This window comes from Salvelinus alpinus, chromosome 29, assembly GCF_045679555.1.
Source record: "Salvelinus alpinus chromosome 29, SLU_Salpinus.1, whole genome shotgun sequence".
Classification (NCBI taxonomy): domain Eukaryota; kingdom Metazoa; phylum Chordata; class Actinopteri; order Salmoniformes; family Salmonidae; genus Salvelinus; species Salvelinus alpinus.
The window spans coordinates 28,505,318-28,527,978 of record NC_092114.1 but is presented as its reverse complement, the minus strand read 5'-3'; the positions used below and the strand labels follow the sequence as shown (position 1 = coordinate 28,527,978).

Here is a 22,661-nt window from a genome sequence, read left to right as displayed (position 1 = left end):
TCAATCAAGATCTCAGTGATCACTGCCTCATTGCCTGTATCCGCCACGGGTCCGCGGTCAAACGACCACCCCTCATCACTGTCAAACGCTCCCTAAAACACTTCTGCGAGCAGGCCTTTCTAATCGACCTGGCCCGGGTTCCCTGGAAGGATATTGACCTCATCCCGTCAGTTGAGGATGCCTGGTCATTCTTTAAATGTTACTTCCTCACCATATTAGACAAGCATGCTCCGTTCAAAAAATGCAGAACCAAGAACAGATATAGCCCCTGGTTCACTCCAGACCTGACTGCCCTCGACCAGCACAAAAACATCCTGTGGCGAACTGCAATAGCATCGAAGAGCCCCCGCGATATGCAACTGTTCAGGGAAGTCAGGAACCAATACACGCAGTCAGTCAGGAAAGCAAAGGCCAGCTTTTTCAAGCAGAAATTTGCATCCTGTAGCTCTAACTCCAAAAAGTTCTGGGATACTGTAAAGTCCATGGAGAACAAGAGCACCTCCTCCCAGCTGCCCACTGCACTGAGGCTAGGTAACACGGTCACCACCGATAAATCCGTGATAATCGAAGACTTCAACAAGCATTTCTCAATGGCTGGCCATGCCTTCCTCCTGGCGACTCCAACCTTGGCCAACAGCCCCGCCCCCTCCGCTGCTACTCGCCCAAGCCTCCCCAGCTTCTCCTTTACCCAAATCCAGATAGCAGATGTTCTGAAAGAGCTGGAAAACCTGGACCCATACAAATCAGCTGGGCTTGACAATCTGGACCCCCTATTTCTGAAACTGTCCGCCGCCATTGTCGCACCCCCTATCACCAGCCTGTTCAACCTCTCCTTCGTATCATCTGAGATCCCCAAGGATTGGAAAGCTGCCGCGGTCATCCCCCTCTTCAAAGGGGGAGACACCCTGGACCCAAACTGTTACAGACCTATATCCATCCTGCCCTGCCTATCTAAGGTCTTCGAAAGCCAAGTCAACAAACAGATCACTGACCATCTCGAATCCCACCGTACCTTCTCCGCTGTGCAATCCGGTTTCCGAGCCGGTCATGGGTGCACCTCAGCCACGCTCAAGGTACTAAACGATATCATAACCGCCATCGATAAAAGACATTACTGTGCAGCCGTCTTCATCGACCTGGCCAAGGCTTTCGACTCTGTCAATCACCATATTCTTATCGGCAGACTCAGTAGCCTCGGTTTTTCTAATGACTGCCTTGCCTGGTTCACCAACTACTTTGCAGACAGAGTTCAGTGTGTCAAATCGGAGGGCATGTTGTCCGGTCCTCTGGCAGTCTCTATGGGGGTACCACAGGGTTCAATTCTCGGGCCGACTCTTTTCTCTGTATACATCAATGATGTTGCTCTTGCTGCGGGCGATTCCCTGATCCACCTCTACGCAGACGACACCATTCTATATACTTCCGGCCCTTCCTTGGACACTGTACTATCTAACCTCCAAACGAGCTTCAATGCCATACAACACTCCTTCCGTGGCCTCCAACTGCTCTTAAACGCTAGTAAAACCAAATGCATGCTTTTCAACCGTTCGCTGCCTGCACCCGCACGCCCGACTAGCATCACCACCCTGGACGGTTCCGACCTAGAATATGTGGACATCTATAAGTACCTAGGTGTCTGGCTAGACTGCAAACTCTCCTTCCAGACTCATATCAAACATCTCCAATCCAAAATCAAAGCAAGAATCGGCTTTCTATTCCGCAACAAAGCCTCCTTCACTCACGCCGCCAAACTTACCCTAGTAAAACTGACTATCCTACCGATCCTCGACTTCGGCGATGTCATCTACAAAATAGCTTCCAATACTCTACTCAGCAAACTGGATGCAGTTTATCACAGTGCCATTCGTTTTGTTACTAAAGCACCTTATACGACCCACCACTGCGACCTGTATGCCCTAGTCGGCTGGCCCTCGCTACATGTTCGTCGTCAGACCCACTGGCTCCAGGTCATCTACAAGGCTATGCTAGGTAAAGTGCCGCCTTATCTCAGTTCACTGGTCACGATGGCTACACCCACCTGCAACACGCGCTCCAGCAGGTGTATCTCACTGATCATCCCTAAAGCCAAAACCTCATTTGGACGCCTTTCCTTCCAGTTCTCTGCTGCCTGCGACTGGAACGAATTGCAAAAATCTCTGAAGTTGGAGACTTTTATCTCCCTCAACAACTTTAAAAATCTGCTATCCGAGCAGCTAACCGATCGCTGCAGCTGTACATAGTCCATCTGTAAACTACCCACCCAATTTACCTACCTCACCCCCCATACTGCTTTTATTTATTTACTTTTCTGCTCTTTTGCACACCAGTATCTCTTCTTGCACATGATCATCTGATGATTTATCACTCCAGTGTTAATCTGCTAAATTGTAATTATTCGATTTATTGCCTACCTCATGCCTTTTGCACACATTGTATATAGATTCTCTTTTTTTTTTTCTACCATGTTATTGACTTGTTTATTGTTTACTCCATGTGTAACTCTGTGTTGTCTGTTCACACTGCTATGCTTTATCTTGGCCAGGTCGCAGTTGCAAATGAGAACTTGTTCTCAACTAGCCTACCTGGTTAAATAAAGGTGAAATAAAATAAAATAAAAAATAAAAAAAAATACCGACACAACACAAACACACATACTGTACATACACGCACACACTCACACACTTTTACACTCATCATTTGCTGCTGCTACTATATTCTTTATTTTACTCTTGTTATTATCTATCCTGATGTCTAGTCACTTTACCCTGCCTTCATGTACATATCTACCTCAAATACCTCTGCATATTGATCTGGTACTGGTACTCCCTGTATATAGCTCCATTCTTGTGTATTTTATTTTACTCCTCTTGTGTTAATTACTATACGTCTTTGGGTGCTGTACTGATACGTCTTTGGGTGCTGTATTGACACGTCTTTGGGTGCTGTATTGATACGTCTTTGGGTGCTGTATTGACACGTCTTTGGGTGCTGTATTGACACGTCTTTGGGTGATGTACTGATACGTCTTTGGGAGCTGTATTGATACGTCTTTGGGTGCTGTATTGATACATCTTTGGGTGCTGTATTGATACGTCTTTGGGTGCTGTATTGATACGTCTGTGGGTGCTGTATTGATACGTCTTTGGGTGCTGTATTGACATGTCTTTGGGTGCTGTATTCATACGTTTTGGGTGCTGTATTGATACGTCTTTGGGTGCTGTATTGATACGTCTTTGGGTGCTGTATTGACACGTCTTTGGGTGCTGTACTGATACGTCTTTGGGTGCTGTATTGACACGTCTTTGGGTGCTGTATTGATACGTCTTTGGGTGCTGTATTGACACGTCTTTGGGTGCTGTATTGATACGTCTTTGGGTGCTGTATTGATACGTCTTTGGGTGCTGTATTGATACGTCTTTGGGTGCTGTATTGATACGTCTTTGGGTGCTGTACTGATACGTCTTTGGGTGCTGTACTGATACGTCTTTGGGTGCTGTATTGATACGTCTTTGACTGCTGTACTGATACGTCTTTGACTGCTGTACTGATACGTCTTTGGGTGCTGTATTGATACGTCTTTGGGTGCTGTACTGATACGTCTTTGGGTGCTGTACTGATACGTCTTTGGGTGCTGTATTGATACGTCTTTGGGTGCTGTATTGATACGTCTTTGGGTGCTGTATTGATACGCCTTTGGGTGCTGTATTGATACATCTTTGGGTGCTGTATTCATAATTTTTGGGTGCTGTATTAATACATTTTTGGGTGCTGTATTCATAATTTTTGGGCGCTGTATTGATACATCTTTGGGTGCTGTATTCATAATTTTTGGGTGCTGTATTGATACATCTTTGTGTGCTGTATTGACACGTCTTTGGGTGCTGTATTGACATGTCTTTGGGTGCTGTATTGATACATCTTTGGGTGCTGTATTCATACGTTTTGGGTGCTGTATTGATACGTCTTTGGGTGCTGTATTGACACGTCTTTGGGTACTGTACTGATACGTCTTTGGGTGCTGTACTGATACGTCTTTGGGTACTGTATTGACACGTCTTTGGGTGCTGTATTCATACATATTTGGGTGCTGTATTCATACGTTTTGGGTGCTGTATTGACACGTCTTTGGGTGCTGTATTGACACGTCTTTGGGTGCTGTATTGATACGTCTTTGGGTGCTGTATTGATACGTCTTTGGGTGCTGTATTGACACGTCTTAGGGTGTTGTATTGACATGTCTTTGGGTGCTGTATTGATACGTCTTTGGGTGCTGTATTGACACGTCTTTGGGTGCTGTATTGACATGTCTTTGGGTGCTGTACTGATACGTATTTGGGTGCTGTATTGATTCGTCTTTGGGTGCTGTATTGACACGTCTTTGGGTGCTGTATTCATACGTTTTGGGTGCTGTATTGATACGTCTTTGGGTGCTGTATTGATACGTCTTTGGGTGCTGTATTGATACGTCTTTGGGTGCTGTATTGATACGTCTTTGGGTGCTGTATTGATACGTCTTTGGGTGATGTATTGACACGTCTTTGGGTGCTGTATTGACATGTCTTTGGGTGCTGTATTGATACGTCTTTGGGTGCTGTATTGACACGCCTTTGGGTGCTGTATTGACATGTCTTTGGGTGCTGTACTGATACGTCTTTGGGTGCTGTATTGATTCGTCTTTGGGTGCTGTATTGACACGTCTTTGGGTGCTGTACTGATACGTCTTTGGGTGCTGTATTGATTCGTCTTTGGGTGCTGTATTGACACGCCTTTGGGTGCTGTATTGACATGTCTTTGGGTGCTGTACTGATACGTCTTTGGGTGCTGTATTGATTCGTCTTTGGGTGCTGTATTGACACGTCTTTGGGTGCTGTATTCATACGTTTTGGGTGCTGTATTGATTCGTCTTTGGGTGCTGTATTGATATGTCTTTGGGTGCTGTATTGATACGTCTTTGGGTGCTGTATTGACACGTCTTTGGGTGCTGTATTGATACGTCTTTGGGTGCTGTATTGATACGTCTTTGGGTGCTGTATTGATACATCTTTGGGTGCTGTATTCATAATTTTTGGGTGCTGTATTGATACATCTTTGTGTGCTGTATTGACACATCTTTGGGTGCTGTATTGACACGTCTTTGGGTGCTGTATTGACACGTCTTTGGGTGCTGTATTGATACGTCTTTGGGTGCTGTATTGACACGTCTTTGGGTGCTGTACTGATACGTCTTTGGGTGCTGTATTGATTCGTCTTTGGGTGCTGTATTGACACGTCTTTGGGTGCTGTATTCATACGTTTTGGGTGCTGTATTGATACGTCTTTGGGTGCTGTATTGATACGTCTTTGGGTGCTGTATTGACACGTCTTTGGGTGCTGTATTGACACGTCTTTGGGTGCTGTATTGATACGTCTTTGGGTGCTGTATTGATACGTCTTTGGGTGCTGTACTGACACGTCTTTGGGTGCTGTATTGATACGTCTTTGGGTGCTGTACTGACACGTCTTTGGGTGCTGTATTGATACGTCTTTGGGTGCTGTATCCCAGCCCGGAGTAATAAAAAGAAAAAAAACTAATAGCTATACTAAAGTATAGCTATTACTGTTACACCCAGTGTGTGGTGTTCCAATGCCATACTTTCAAGATGGCCGTCTATTTGACTGAATGGGTATCGAAGTCAAGACTTGTGTTAGCCCACAAAGCTAAAGCCTAGGCATAACCGCAATTACAGCAGTATTCCACCCACCTTTCTTGGCAGCTGTGTCCAGGCAGTTTTCAAAGGTGCAGGGTCCCCAGGCACCCCAGGAGGACACGTCACACTCCACAGGACAGGGGATGTGGCACAGCTGGGTGGTGTTGGGGGGCGGGCTGAGGCACAGGTCACCATCAACGGGCCTGGAGGCTAGAAACACAGAGAGATCCACAGAGACATGATGTCAGAACAGGGCAGGAGATGTGGCGTAACTAGGTAATGTTGAGGGCAGGACCAGGCATAGGTCACTGTATACAAGTATGAAAACATACAATAACACGATGTTGGAAATCTAAGTTGTACAGTGATATGACCTTAGAGATTATCCATATATATTTACATGTAATATAGTTGACATACTGAGCTGTATTATTACTGTCACTATGGATCTACCTACTTTTATCCTGGCCCTCTCCATCTGGGTAGGGGGTTAAAACTTCAGGCTAATGGATGAAAATGAATCATGAATCGTTCCACCAGTCATGAATAAAACTCACACCAACTAAAACCCCACAGGAATGGTCATGAATAGTCATGAATATTCCTACCCTCACGCCATCTCAAATCCAAGACAACATTTAGCAAACAGTGTGGCCTTTCATTTGTTCGTCATCCTTCTAAATCCAGACTAGTTGAAATAACAAATGCCTTTTTTCCCCAAAGAGCAGATCAGGCCAGCCCGGTGCTGCTCAATGACTGACACGCACGCACGCATGCACGCACGCACGCACGCACGCACGCACGCACGCACGCACGCACGCACGCACACACACACACACACGGTGGATAAAGCAATGAGCAGTAGGTGAGTCTCTATAAGGTCACTGCTCTGATGAGTCATTCCCATCGCTCCATCACCATGCTGTGACTGAAGCCTGAGTCTGACTCATTCACATGCAAATTTCTACCACTTGGCCAAAGGTCTGTCCTTTGAATACTGTCTTTTAAAATATGTGTGTAAGTGTGTGCCTATCGAGTGATAATCCGTTTTGTCAATCTGTGAAGCATTTTAGTCTATTTTAGTAATTATAAATCCCTCTGGCAATGCTAGCTGAATGGGAGCAATCAAGAGGAGTAGGCTACATATCCTTTAAAGCAGGGGTGTCAAACTCATTCCATCGAGGGCCTAGTGTCTACGGGTTTTCATTTCTTTCTTTCAATTAAGACTTAGACAACCAGGTGAGGGGACTTTTTTTACTAATTAGTGACCTTAATTCATCAATCAAGTACAAGGGAGGAGCAAAAACCTGCAGACACTCGGCCCTCCGTGGAATGCGTTTGACACGTGCTTTAAAGTGTTTTGAATGGAGGCTTACCTACGCCACTTTAGAAGGCTTACCTATGCCACTGGCCAACTGTTTTAAAACACAGCCATTCATATTACCTGTGTGTGTGTGTGTGTGTGTGTGTGTGTGTGTGTGTGTGTGTGTGTGTGTGTGTGTGTGTGTGTGTGTGTGTGTGTGTGTGTGTGTGTGTGTGTGTGTGTGTGTGTGTGTGGACTGAAGTAGCTACTGTATTTTGTCATCCTCCATAATAGCAAAGGGCTGATTAATGAACGACTCCGTGCTGGGTGACCTTGGTTTGTGGTGCCACATGCGTCTCTCGCTCTGTCTCCTGCCAGATGGTCTCGTCTAGTCTCTACCCTGCCTTACACACCACACCACGGAGGGGTTCCTGGGGCCCTCCAAGCCCAGCCAGACACCTGCGGCTCGCCACTCTCCTCCACTCTCTGTCAACCCATGCCATCATCATCTATAACTGTACTTCCGGATGGCATCACACAGCCAGCCGTTCTACTGCTAGCTACAGAATGTCTCTATGGGCCTTCTAATAAGGATCCATATTGATTACAACCAAACAGAACAGAGCTGGCTAGAACTGAACAGTAACATCAGATTCACTGGCTCCCTGCACTCTCCCTCCCTGCCTTTCTCCCTTCCTCCCTGCTGCTTTTCCCTGTTGTCCATATCGGAACCCACACGGAATACGTATCTAAATCTGTTCTGTTTAGCCAAACATGAGCTGTGATATTATTACATTGGCAGAAATATTATTGTGTGTGTGTATATGTGTGCGTGCTTGTGTGTGAGAGAGTGCGTACGTGCGTGCGTGCGTTGGTTTAGATAATCAATGCTTCTTATGCACACTTCATTTCAGCAGCATTTTGGCATTCATAACATGGGTTTGTTGAAGCCAGCTGTAATCCCCAGAATGATTGAAACAGGGAGTTTTGTGTCCAAATAAAGCTTTTTTCCTATGTTAATGCCACTGAGAATGCGTACAAACACAACAAGCTTATATGACTAATCTGGCAGAGAGGCGGTAGGGAGTTCAGAGACACCACTGCTCTGCACACACACGCACACGCACACAAACACACACACCACACAGCCTCAGTCAAATCACAAATCACAAAAAACATCAGCCTTGAAAGTAAAAAACAAGATTACATCAGTTTAAATCAGACTGAAGATTTTGCTCTGTTACAGCTGAGATGGAGATTTATGAACAATGCTTCATAGACAAATTCTGTGTTGATCCCTATAATAACCCAGAACTGTGTATTTCATGTTTTGTACCAGGTGTGTAATGTTTAGTTTTGAAGACAGGAGAGATGATTGAGAAGGAAATTGAGAGAAGAGAGTGTAGAATGAGAAAGTGAATTCCAAAAGTGGATGGGGAAGATGTAATTGTGCCATAGAGCTGACAGGAAAGGATTAAAAGGAAAATATGTGTAACGGCAGCTGCTATGCTTTCCTACCTCTCACTCTACCTCTCTATCCATCCTTCTCTCACTCTACCTCTCTATCCATCCTTCTCTCACTCCCTTTCTCTCTCTGCAGCTGTTACCATCAATTGTGTCACCTAGATAACCCTGTCACTTCAAAATACAGGATGCTCACAAGATTTGAAATATCTATCAAGTTGCAGTTTAGATGTCTGATGATTTTCCTTCTCTTTATACCACTACAATCACAGCCTCAACAGTACAGCAAAGTGCCTCCTCTGTCTGGCTGTCTGAGAGCAGCTGGAATCATTTGAATAATTTCTGTGAGCGGTGGCCAGTTGAGCCCCCTGACCAGATGGACAGTCTGGGAGTTAGCGTGGAAGCGCTGGATAAAAATGGGCTCGCTACCAGCCAACGTCACTTCCTTATACACTGACTAATTAGTGCCCCACACGCATATTTCATGTCACACCACTGCTCTCTCTCTCTCTCATTTACACTATCACTTTTTACTCTCTCTCTCGCGCTTTCTCTCTCGCTTTCTCTCTTTTTCTCTTTCTCTCTTCTCTCCGTCCGTGCATCTTTCTCCTCCCTGCCTCAGTTCCTTCCTCCCCTCTCTCTACCTCCCTGTGCAGAGCCGGAAAAGATGAGATGATTTTGGGTGAGTGCACAAGTCGAATCGGAACTGAGTGCTCGAGGGCCTCCCGAGTGGTGCAGTGTTCTAGCGACTTCTTGTGGTGGGCCTGGGCGCCTGCAGGCTGACTTCGGTCGTCAGTTGAACGGTGTTTCCTCCGACACATTGGTGCAGCTGACTTCCGGGTTAAGCAGACGGGTGTTAAGAAGTGCGGTTTGGCGTGTCATGTTTCGGAGGACGCATGACTCAACCTTCGTCTCTCCCGAGCCCGTTGGGGAGTTGCAGCGATGAGACAAGATCGTAATTGGATCGCAATTGGATATCATGAAATTGGGGAGAAAAAGGGGGTAAAAATACAAACAAAAAAAATCCCAGCTAAATTTCCCTGTCAACCTGTCCAGTCTACAGAGATGATATGGAGCTAGGTTGACAAACTATGACAAAACATGGGCCATATCAAACCATGTACTTCCACCACAGTTGTGATGTTTAAAATCAAATCAAAGTGTATTGGTCACGTACACAGTTTAGCAGATGTTATAGCGGATGCAGCAAAATGCTTGTGTTAATTGCTCCTAACAGTGCAGTAAATGTCAAACAAGTACACAAATAAGCAAAAAACTAAAAACAAGAAATCAAGAAACGTCATAACAAATGCAATTAACAATCCGAATAACACTGTATCAGTAATCCAAATGCAATCTATGTGTATATACACCGAAAGGATATACTAGGAATGATATGTACAGCAGTAGATATATTACAGTGAGCTATGTTGAGAATCAGGCATATAAATATGCAGTGGGTATAAACAGTGAAACTAAAATGCAATGTACAGTAGTAGAGCTATTAGAATGAGCTATTTGGAGAATACACTATATGAATACACAGTGTGAAAAACAGTATGAAAGAAACAGGAAGTGTCCCGTGTTTAAGGTCTCTATACACATGGGACAGTGTGTGTGTGTGTATGTGTATGTGTATGTGAGTATGGGAGTATGCTTGTGTGTGTGTGTGTGTGTGTGTGTGTGTGTGTGTGTGTGTGTGTGTGTGTGTGTGTGTGTGTGTGTGTGTGTGTGTGTGTGTGTGTGTGTGTGTGTGTGTGTGTGTGTGTGTGTGTGTGTGTGTGTGTGTGTGTGTGTGTGTGTGTGTGTGTGTGTGAGGTTCGTGTGTGTGGGAGTACGTGTGCAAAAAAAAAGTCTCTACGGTGCAGGACAGGTAGCCGGCTAGTGATGGCTGTTCAACAGTCTGATAGCCTGGGGGGGGGGGGGGGGGGGGGGTGCATGCGTGTGTGTGTGCTTGCATTTGTGCATTCATGTGTGTAACATTACCAAGGGAATGGGAACAGTTTTAATACATTATCTGGGAACACAGTTACTACATTATCTGGGGACAGAGAGAGTTATTACTGCTTCTGCTGACTGTATGGATATGCTGCCCTGTCATATTGACATTGGGTGTTTGTCAGACAGGCAATGGTTACCTACCAAATGGCACTATATTCCCTACATAGGGCACTACTTTTGACTATAACACTAATTGCCCTGGTAAAAAGTAGTGGACTATATTGGGAATCTGGTGCCACTTGGGATGCATCCAATGATATCTACTATCACCAGGTCAGGAACTGTTCTCACATGGGGTACCATTGTTTTTACAGAATTGTTTTCAGAAGGGATGCACCAATTTTGAGTAGTGCAAGGCTTCTAGGATCTCCAAAGATCCCCGGATGGGGAAACACATTCTTCGACCCCATTCCTATTCTCTACACTTCTGCACCGTTAGTGCATGAATTTTGGCTGGCAAGGGTATCCCATTGAATTTCTTACTATTGCGTAAGGGCATGAGTGCGGCCTTAGCAAAAGTGCTCAGTCTCCAGTGCACGAGGTGGAAGAGATCTGTACAATCGGACAAGGCATCATCAGTATGGGAGGGAAAAAAGGGGACACAATGGATATGGGCTTTCTATAGACACACGACTGGTGAGAGAGATGACCTAGTATGGGAGAAGGGCATGAGTTATCAGAATGGGAGAAAGATTACACATTGGGGATAAAGGACAGTTGCATGCTGGTCAGGTTACCTTCCTTGCTATTGAGAGAGCTTGAGGCAGGGTCGGCGCTGGTTGCCTGGACACAGTACACCTCATGGTTCTGGACTCCGCCCCCGCACAGCCCAGTTAGGTTACCACGACGACGGTCCTGTTGGCTTAGCAACATATCCACCCTGCACTCGGTCCACTCTGTTGTCTTCCAGTTGTACCTACAGAGGAGAATGATTTGATTCAATTTAAATTTTTTACATAACATAGATTGGAAAGAAAGAATATATACATGAATTACATCATCAATCATATTCTTCCAAAAGTATTCACACCCCTTTACTTTTTCAACATCTTGTGTTACAGCCTGAATTTAAAATGGATTACATTTAGATTTTTGGTTACTGGCCTACACACAATACCTCATAATGTCAAAGTGGAATGATGCTTTTAGAGCATTTTACAACGTAATTCAAAATGAAAAGCTGAAATGTCTTGAGTCAATAAGTATTCAACCCCTTTGTTATGGCAAACCTAAATAAGTTCAGGAGTAAACGTTTGCTTTTAGGGGATAGGCGTCTTAACAAGTCACATAATAAGTTGCATTGACTCACTCTGTGTGCAATAATAGTGTATAACATGATTTTTAAATGACTACCTCTTACTGTATCTTTCCCCACACATAAAATGTATCTGTAAGGTCCCTCAGTCGAGCAGTGAATTTCAAACACAGATTCAACCACAAAAACCAGGGAGGTTTTCCAATGCTTTGCGAAGAAGGGCACCTATTGGTAGATAGGTAAAACACAGACATTGAATATCCCTTTGAGCATGGTGAAGTAATCAATGACACTTTGGATGGTGTATCAATACTGTACATACAGTCACTACAAAGATACAGGCGTCCTTTCTAACTCAGTTGCAGGAGAGGAAGGAATCCGCTCAGGGATTTCACCATGAGGCGAATGGTGACTTTAAAACAGTTACAGAGTTTAATGGCTGTGAAAGGAGAAAACTGAGGACGGATCAACAACACTGTAGTTACTCCACAATTCTAACCTAATTGACAGAGTGAAAAGAAGGAAGCCTGTACAGCACAAAAATATTCCAAAACATGCATTCTGTTTCCAACAAGGCACTAAAGTAATAGTGCACAAATATGGGAAAGCAATTAACTTTTTGTCCTGAATACAAATAGTTATGTTTGGGGAAAATCCAATACAACACATTACTGAGTACCACGCTCCATATTTCAAGCACAGTGGTGGCGGCCTCATGTTTTGGGTATGCTTGTAACCATTAAGGACTGGGAAGTTTTTCAAGATAAAAAAGAAACAGAATATTGCTCAGCACAGGCAAAATCCTACAGGAATACTTTCCCCTTTCAGCAAGACAATAACCTAAAACACAAGGCCAAATCTACACTGGAGTTTCTTACCAAGAAGTCAGTGAATGTTCCTATGTGGCCGAGTTACAGTTTTGACTTAAATCTTCTTGAAAATCTATGGCAAGACTTGAAAAGGGTTGCGGGGCAATGATCAACATCGGATTTGACAGAGCCTGAAGAATTTTGAAATGAATAATAGGCAAATGTTGCGCAATCTAGGTGTGGAAAGCTCTCAGAGACGTACCCAGAAAGAGTCACAGCTGTATTCGCTGCAAATGGTGATTCTAACATGTATTGACTCAGGGGTGTGAATACTTATGTAAATGTGATATTTATGTATATAATTTCAATTAATGTACCAACATTTCTAAAAACATGTTTTCACTTTGTCATTACGAGGTATTGTGTGTAGATGGATGAAAAAAAAATATGTCAAGGGGTATTAATACTATCTGAAGGCACTCTCCGGCTACCTGGATAAAGCACTAAATAAACTTCAGTTAGTGCTAAATACGTCTGCTAGAATGTTGACTAGAACCAAAACATTTGATCATATTACTCCAGTGCTAGCCTCTCGACACTGGCTTACTGTTAAGGCTAAGGCTGATTTCAAGGTTTACTGCTAACCTACAAAGCGTTACATGTACTTGCTCCTACCTATCTCTCCGATTTGGTCCTACCGTACATACCTACACGCAGTGGTGGAAAAAGTACTCAACTGTCATACTTTAGTAAAAGTAAAGATACCTTAATAGAAAATGACTCAAGTAAAAGTGAAAGTCACCCAGTAAAATACTACTTGATTAAAAGTCTAAAGGTATTTGGTTTTAAACATACTTAAGTATCAAAAGTAAATGTAATTGCTAAAATATACTTAAACATGAAATGTAAAAGTAGAAGTATAAACCATTTAAAATTCCTTAAATTAAGCAAACCAGGCAGCACCATTCTCTTGCTTTTTTAATGTACTGATAGCCAGGAGCACACTCCAACACTCAGACATCACTTAATATGAAGCATTTGTGTTTAGTGAGTCTGTCAGATAAAAGGCAGTAGGGATGACCAGGGATGTTCTCTTGACGTGTGTGAATACGACGATTTTCCTGTCCTGCTAAGCATTCAAAATGTAACAAGTACTTTTGGGTGCCAGTGAAAATGTATGAAGACAAAATTACAGAATTTTCTTTAGGAATGAAGTGAAGTAAATGTGGTAAAAATTATACATAGTGAGTAAAGTTACAGATACCCCAAAGACTACTTCTTTTTACACCACTGCCTACACATACACTACGGTTACAAGACCAAGGCCTCCTTACTGTCCCTAGAATGTCTTAGCAAACAGCTGGAGGCAGGGCTTTCTCCTATAGAGCTCCTTTATTATGTAATGGTCTACCTATCCATGTGATGGGCCCAGAATCGGTCTCGATCTTTAAGTCTTTACTGAAGACTCATCTCTTCAGTAGGTGTCGCCCCCCCATATGGGAAACATATGTTAACATTTCATAGCAAGTGATGTAGATAATAAACAAAAGTGAAATAAACAATAAAACTGAACAGTAAACTTTACACTCACAAAAGTTCCAAAAGAATAAAGACATTTCAAATGTCATATTATGTGCAAATAGTTAAAGTACAAAAGGGGAAATAAATAAACATAAATAATGGTGGTATTTACAATGGTGTATGTTCTTCACTGGCTGCCCTTTTCTTGTGGCAACAGGTCACAAATCTTGCTGCTGTGATGTCACACTGTGGTATTTCACCAAACAGAGTTAATCAAAATTGGGTTTGTTTTCGAATTCTTTGTGGATCTGTGTAATCTCTCTCTCTCTACCGCACCTGCTGTCTCAACCTCTGAATGCTCGGCTGACATTTACTCCTTGTGCACCCTCTACAACCACCGTGATTATTATTTGACCCTGCTGGTCATCTATGAACGTTTGAACACCTTGAAAAACGATCTGGCCTTAATGGCCATGTACTCTTATAATCTCCACCCGGCACAGCCAGAAGAGGACTGGCCACCCCTCAGAGCCTGGTTCCTCTCTACGTTTCTTCCTAGGTTCCTGTCTTTCTAGCGAGTTTTTCCTATGCACTGTGCTTTTTCATCTGCATTGCTTGCTCTTTGGGGTTTAAGGCTGGGTTTCTGTTGATATGAAAAGGGCTTTATGAATACATTTGATTGATTCACTGTAGGCATAGTTTGCATCCCAAACGCCAGACTGCTCCCTTTTGCACTACTTCCCTATGTGTCAACAAAAAGAAGCAGTGCAACGACATATAGGAATTGGAGTGCCATTTCTGATGCAACCATTCCCATTGTGGTCCTCATAAAGGAAGATGACTGAGGGAGATATGGTAAGTGAGTATGAGTGGCTAGTAGAGAAAGTGTACAGCTGCATGAATATTAGCAGTCTTGTATTCCTGTTGTGAATGAAGTACCCTCCAGATTGATCTTGAGTGTCCTACAAGGTCACAGCTTATTATTAAGCATCATTTAGTTTGATAGCATCTTTGATTGACTGTATCAAATGCATTATGTACAGATGTAGGATCTTCATTTGAGCCAGTCTGCTACAGTAGGAAAATAATCCTGCAGCAACAGGAAATGTGAATTATTATGTGGATTATAATTAATGGACGTTTTTTTTGGTTGAATTGGTTTGAACGCTGTTGAGGTGTTTTGTTTGTAAATGTAGCCTAAGTTTATCTTCTCTTTTACATCTTATTGTGCTCTATTTCTTTCTTAAAAAGCGTTTAGCCTACCACAAGGGAGTTAGCCTGCGGTAGTACAAGTACAAATGCCTGTTAGATTACAACTAGAGTACAAAACATTGCAGTAAACGTTACATTACTCTAATTCTCTACAATGAATACATCATGACGCAGCACAAGCTAAAACTCATTCCAAATGGCACCATATTCCCTATATAGCGCCCTACTTTTTACCAGAGCCCTATGGGTAGTGCACTAATTTACTCTAATTTTGGAACGAAACCCTATTTGCATTCTTTATTATGGTCATTTTCAGCCAAATTGCAGCGAGAAGTTGGCAGAATGGCTTTTCGGGAAGTAAACAACATTAGCATGCATTTGAGTGTGGTCAACTGACGTTACGCAATGTGCATCTACTAGAAAGTCTCTTTTAAAGAAGTTGTCTGTGCAGTTGACCTTCAACATATATTCACAATTCGCCTCACAATCCAGAATTCATTTTGAATGTCCCCCAAGTCAACCTCAGTGGAAGGATTCAGCAGCATTAAACTGAAAGATTATACCGCAAAGGGCAATCTATTAACTCAGATTAGCGCTCATAGATAGCTCTGGGATCTGCTTCAAGGGAACTTGAAAGGTGCCTCCGTGTGTGTGGGGTAGTGAGGGGCAGCCACTAAAAGTACACACCCTCACCAGCACCACAAGCCATGTAGTCAGCCTGGAACAACCCGCTGGCTTGAAAATGAACACAGGCACAGCTGACTTCAATAGGCTCGTTAAGGGTGTGACCGGCTACTCAATCAGCCACTACATATATCAGCAACTGGTATCCCTCACTACAGAGGAGAGGACTGAGGGAGCTCTGTTTGCAAGTTTTATTTGATGAACATTTAAGTTTGATTCTTGAAGAGATCATTTATGTTGTTACCTTATAGTCCATAAAATCTATTTTGTTAAGAATTGACCCTGTCTCACGAGCCTCTGTACTAGAAAGCTAGCCTAGCTCTGTTCCGTGACAGTACACGTCCCTTCTGGCTGCCATATTGTGCTTCATTAAGAATGTTAGGTATTGCTTTTCAGTTCAAATCTACCTGGGGTCACAAAATGGCTGCCCTGCCTCGATGTCTGTGGCGATACGGGAATTTATTGGAGGTCACCACCAATGAAAGGGCTCCATATTCATGAATGGGGTCTCCAGGGCCGGTTTAATGCAGGGGCTTACTGGGGCTGAAGCCCCCTGGCCCAGGCCCATGGGGGGCCCAACAGGCAGCAAAAAAATACATTAAATAAATAACTATAAATAAATAACTAAAAATTGAAATATATACAGTATATATTATATATACAGTATATATTATATGTAGTATATACACTGCTGAAAAAAATAAAGTGACCAAAACATCAGCCAGGAAGCATAGGAACTGAGAAGTGGTCTGTGGTCACCACCTGCAGAACCACTCCTTTATTGGGGGTGTCTTGCTAATTGCCTATAATTTCCACCTTTTGTCTATTCCATTTGCACAACAGCATGTGAAATTTATTGTCAATCAATGTTGCTTCCTAAGTGGACAGTTTGATTTCACAGAAGTGTGATTGACTTGGAGTTACATTGTGTTGTTTAAGTGTTCCCTTTATTTTTTTGAGCAGTGTATTTTGTATTTTTATTACTGCAACCGCCAACCACAAGAGGACTCACAAGCCCCATCTCTATGAGTGCAGACAGCCTGCTGCTGATTTGCTAATCGTCAGATGGGGGAGGAGAGGAGGTAGGGGGGCCCACATGGGTAACTTGGGGGCTCTGCCTTGATTGGGAAACTGATTAAGAAAAAAGAAAAAAGAAACTGCATAATAAAAATATATGACTGGTCTATTGTGTGAGTCAGGGTGTAGGGGGCCCAAGAGGCAAAAAAAAATCCAACCACAGGAGTTCAAAAGTTTCTAACAAATAACTGTGGATTAAGTTTTATCACAAGCACACACAGGTAACTGCCAAAATAAAGGAAACACCAAAGTAAAGTGTCTTAAAAGGGTGTTAGGCCACCACTAGGTGCAACAATGGCTCAGCTGCGAAATGTTAGGCCACACAAGCTCACATAACAGGACCACCGAGTGCTGAAGTGCGTAGCTCGTAGAAATCGTCTGTCCTCGGTTGCACACTCACTACCGAGTTCCAAACTGCCTCTGGAAGCAACGTCAGCACAATAACTGATCGTTGGGAGCTTCATGAAATGGGTTTCCAAGGCCGAACACCCGCACACAAAGCTAAGATCACTATGCGCAATGCCAAGCGTCAGCTGGAGTGGTGTAAAGGTCGCCGCCAATGGACTCTGGAGCAGCGGAAACACATTATCTTTGGTGATGAATCAGGCTTCACAATCTGGAAGTCTGACGGACGAATCTGGGTTTAGCGGATGCCAGGAGGCCCTTTACTGTTTCAGCATGACAATGCCCCTGTGCACAAAGATCCATAGAGAAATGATTTGTCGAGATCAGTGTGGAAGAACTTGCCTGCACAGAGCCCTGACCTCAACCCCATCAACACCTTTGGGATGCATTGGAATGCCAACTGCGAGCCAGGCCTAATCGACCAACATCAGTGTCCGACCTTACTAATGCTCCTGTGGCTGAATGGAAGCAAGTCCTCACAGCAATGTTCCAACAGAAGCATGTAGCAGCGGCAGGTAGCCTTGTGGTGAGTGTGTTGCGCCAGTAACCGAAAGGTTCCTAGATCGAATCCCCAAGCTGACAAGACCCACTGCCATGTTCAGGGGCAGGCCATCGTTGTAAATGAGAATTTGTTCTTAACTGACTTGCCTAGTTAAATAAAGGCTAAATAAAAAATAAAAAAATCTAGTGGAAACCCTTCCCAGAAGAGTGGAGGCTGTTATAGCATCAAAGGGGGGACCAACTCTATATTCATTCCCATTATTTTGGAAGGAGATGTTCGACGATCAGGCGTCCACATACTTTTGCTCATGTGGTGAGTGTGTATATATATATATATATATATATACAGTTGAAGTCGAAAGTTTACATACACCTTAGCCAAATACATTTAAACTCAGTTTTTCACAATTCCTGACATTAAATCAGAGTAAAAATTCCCTGTCTTAGGTCAGTTAGGATCACCAACTTATTTTAAGAATGTGAAATGTCAGAATAATAGTAGAGAGAATGATTTACTTCAGCTTTCATTTCTTTCATCACCTTCGCAGTGGGTCAAAAGTTTGCATACACTCAATTAGTATTTGGTAGCATTGCATTTAAATTGTTTAACTTTGGTCAAACGTTTCGGGTAGCCTTCCACAAGCTTCCCACAATAAGTTGGGTGAATTTTGGCCCATTCCTCCTGACACAGCTAGTGTAACCGAGTCAGGTTTGTAGGCATCCTTGCTCGCACACGCTTTTGCAGTTCTGCCCACACATTTCTATAGGATTGTGGTCAGGGATTTGTGATTGTCACTCCAATACCTTGACTTTGTTGTCCTTAAGTCATTTTGCAGCAACTTTGGAAGTATGCCTTGGGTCATTGTCCATTTGGAAGACCTATTTGCGACCAAGTTTTAATTTCCTGACTGATGTTTTGAGATGTTGCTTCAATATTGCCACATAATTTTCCTACCTCATGATGCCATCTATTTTGTGAAGTGCACCAGTCCCTCCTGCAGCAAAGCACCCCAACAACATGATGCTGCCACCCCCGTGCTTCACGGTTGGGATGGTGTTCTTCGGCTTGCAAGCCTCCCCCTTTTTCCTCCAAACATAACGATGGTAATTATGGCCAAACAGTTCTATTTTTGTTTCATCAGACCAGAAGATATTTCTCAAAAAAGTCAGATCTTTGTCCCCATGTGCAGTCGCAAACTGTAGTCTGGCTTTTTTTATGGCGGTTTTGGAGCAGTGGCTTCTTCCTTGCTGAGCGGCCTTTCAGGTTATGTCGTTTAACTGTAGATATAGATACTTTTGTACCTGTTTCCTCCAGCATCTTCACAAGGTCCATTGCTGTTGTTCTGGGATTGATTTGCACTTTTTGAACCAAAGTACGTTCATCTCTAGGAGACAGAACGCGTCTCCTTCCTGCGTGGTCCCATGGTGTTTATACTTGCATACTATTGTTTGTACAGATGAACGTGGTACCTTCAGCCATTTGGAAATTGCTCCCAAGGATGAACCAGACTTGTGGAGGTCTACATTTTTTTTCTGAGGTCTTGGCTGATTTCTTTTGATTTTCCCATGATGTCAAGCAAAAAGGCACTGAGTTTGAAGGTAGGCCTTGAAATACATCCACAGGCACACCTCCAATTGACTCAAATGATGTCAATTAGCCTGTCAGAAGCTTTTAAAGCCATGACATCATTTTCTGGAATTTTCCAAGCTGTTTAAAGGCACAGTCAACATAGTGTATGTAAACTTCTGACCCACTGGACTTGTAATACAGTGAATTATAAGTGAAATAATCTGTAAACGATTGTTGTAAAAAATGACTTGTGTCATGCACAAAGTAGATGTCCTAATCGACTTGCCAAAACTATAGTTTGTGAACAAGAAAATTGTGGAGTGGTTGAAAAACGTGTTTTAATGACTCCACCCTAAGTGTATGTAATCTTCTGACTTCAATTGTACGTATACACACTACTATATATATTTCCACCTAATATTGCACCTTCTATGTGTCGCTTCATTGGCCTGGGCTATTGTTTGAATTCAATTTGTCAGTGTCAAAGTTGCTTCTCATTTTGCCAATTTGTGTGGGATTAAAAAAGACTCAGCTAATGTATTCTGTCATGTAAAGCAGGTAGAATTGCATGAAATGCATTTTTTTAAAAGGCCCCCCCCCCAAAAAACATGTGGAAATCCTTAAAACGCCTCTGCTCAAATGCAACCATGGCAAATTGTATTATGGCTTTGTTATAAAGGCCTTTTCTCTTCAACAGAGAATGACGAGGTTGTGGGACAACGAGGCACCTGGGAGATATGGTCCATATGTCACGCCCTGACCATAGAGAGCTTTTTATTCTCTATGTTGGTTAGGTCGGGGTGTGACTAGGGTGGGTCATCTAGGTGATTATGTGTCTATGTTGACCAGGTATTGTTCCCAATCAGAGGCAGCTGTTTGTCGTTGTCTCTGATTGGGGATCATATTTAGGCAGCAATTTCCCCTTTGTGCTTTGTGGGATCTTGACTATGTATAGTTGCCTGTTTGCACTATTGTTAGCTTCACGTTTTGTTTTGAGATTTATTGTTTTTGTTTTGGCAGTGAGTTTCACCTAGAAATAAAAGGATGTGGAACCCAGATCACGCTGGGCTTTGGTCCACTCATTATAACGATCGTGACAGAAGATCCCACCAACAACGGACCAAGCAGTGTGCCCAGGAGGAAAGCCAGGAGTGGAGGACATCTTGGACGTGGGAAGAAATTATGGCAGGAGACAGAAGCCTGCCATGGAAGCAGGCGGAAGCAGCGAGGGAGCAACAACGATGACACCGGGGTTCGCGGCCACGACGCAAGCCCAAAAGACAGCCCAAATTTTTTGGGGGTGGGGGCACATGGAGTGGTCGGAGACGCTGAGAGGTGAGTCAGAGACTGAGGAGGAAAATTGGGACAGATTGAGCGAAGAGTGGGCGGCGAAAGTTAAGGGGAGTGATCCAGAAACTGTCAGTGAGTTGAGGGAGAATGTGGAGGAGAGAGAAATGAGAGAGTTATTGAATTGGTGGAGGATGCACAACATTTGCCCTAAGGAACGTGTGAACAATTTAAAGCCACCTTAGTCAGCTCTCCGTACTCGTCCTGAGAAGTGTGTTAATGTTCCGGTACAATTGATGCCGGATATACGCACCCGGTCTCCAGTGCGCCTTCACAGCCCAGTACGTCCTGTGCCAACTCCTCGTACTCACCGTGTGAAGAGTGTCATCGTTCCGGAACAATGTGTGCCGGTTCTACGCACCGTGTCTCCAGTGCGCCTCCACAGCCCGGTACGTCCTGTTCCTGCTCCTCGCACTCTCCTTGGAGTGCGTGGCCCCAGTCCAGTACGTCCTGTACCTGCTCCTCGCACTCACCCTGAGGTGCGTGTCACCAGCTCGGTGCCACCTGTACCGGCCCCACGCATCAGGCCTCCAGTGCGCCTCCACAGTCCAGTACTTCCTGTGCCTCCTCCCCGCACTCGCCCTGAGGTGCGTGTCACCAGCCCGGTGCCACCTGTACCGGTCCCACACATCAGGCCTCCAGTGCACCTCCACAGTCCAGTACGTCCTGTGCCTCCTCCCCGCACTCGCCCTGAGGTGCGTGTCACCAGCCTGGTGCCACCAGTGCCGGCCCCATGCATCAGGCCTCCAGTGCGCCTCCACAGCCCAGTACATCCTGTGCCTCCTCTCCGCACTCGCCCTGAGGTGCGTGTCACCAGCCCGGTGCCACCTGTACTGGTCCCACGCATCAGGCTTCCAATGTGCCTCCACAGTCCAGTACGTCCTGTGCCTGCTCTTCGCGCTCGTCCTGAGGTGCGTGTCACCAGCCCGGTACCACCAGTGCCGGTCCCACGCACCAAGCTTCCGGCGACAGTTCCCAGTCCAGAGCTTCCGGCGACAGTTCCCAGTCCAGAGCTTCCGGCGACAGTTCCCAGACCAGAGCTTCCGGCGACGTTTCACAGTCCGGAACCTCCGAAGACGGTCCGCAGTCCGGAACCACCAACGACGGTCCACAGTCCGGAACCTCCTACGACGGTCCACGGTCCGTAACCTCCTGAGACGGTCCACGGTCCGTAACCTCCTGAGACGGTCCAAGGTCCGGAACATCCTGAGACGGTCCATGGTCTGGAACCTCCAGCGACGGTCGGCGGTCCGGAACCTCCAGCGACGGTCGCGGTCCGGAACCTCCGGCGACGGTCTTAGCTTGTTAGCAACTGCAGGTCAAAACACTCAAACAGACTAGAGGTCTAAACAGTGGAAATTGAGGAAATACCTTCCTCTACGCACCAGGGGAGTATAGTTCCACATTGCGTTGTACAGGTTGGGGGGGGGAGTAATTTAAGGGACACGCATGCCATCACAGCTCAGGACTGCCTGCCGGGTGTGAAAGTGATGGTGTGTCAACACGCCCATCTGTGTGTGTGTGTGTGTGTGTGTGTGTGTGTGTGTGTGTGTGTGTGTGTGTGTGTGTGTGTGTGTGTGTGTGTGTGTGTGTGTGTGTGTGTGTGTGTGTGTGTGTGTGTGTGTGTGTGTGTGTGTGTGTGTGTGTGTGTGTGTGTGTGTGTGTGTGTGTGTGTGTGTGTGTGTGTGGACGGGGGATCAGATAAGACACTGCACGGACCAACTGACTTTTTCCCAGACACTCCATTAATCATTTCCTCCATCACTGGCAATAAGCCAAACGCCGGGCCGTTTCTTTCCTCTCCATCTCTCCTTATATGTCCCCC

General features: G+C 44.6%; 1 protein-coding gene across 1 annotated transcript in view; it reads right to left on the bottom strand.

The window, feature by feature from the left end:
* LOC139559457 (thrombospondin type-1 domain-containing protein 7A-like) overlaps positions 1 to 22,661 on the bottom strand; it is a 204,435-nt gene that overhangs the window by 106,680 nt on the left and 75,094 nt on the right. The window contains exons 4-5 of the mRNA XM_071375505.1: positions 11,193 to 11,371; positions 5,742 to 5,897 (exon numbers count right to left, since the gene is read on the bottom strand). Coding sequence (XP_071231606.1) covers positions 5,742 to 5,897; positions 11,193 to 11,371 — 335 coding nt within the window. The remainder of the gene's footprint in view (positions 1 to 5,741; positions 5,898 to 11,192; positions 11,372 to 22,661) is intronic.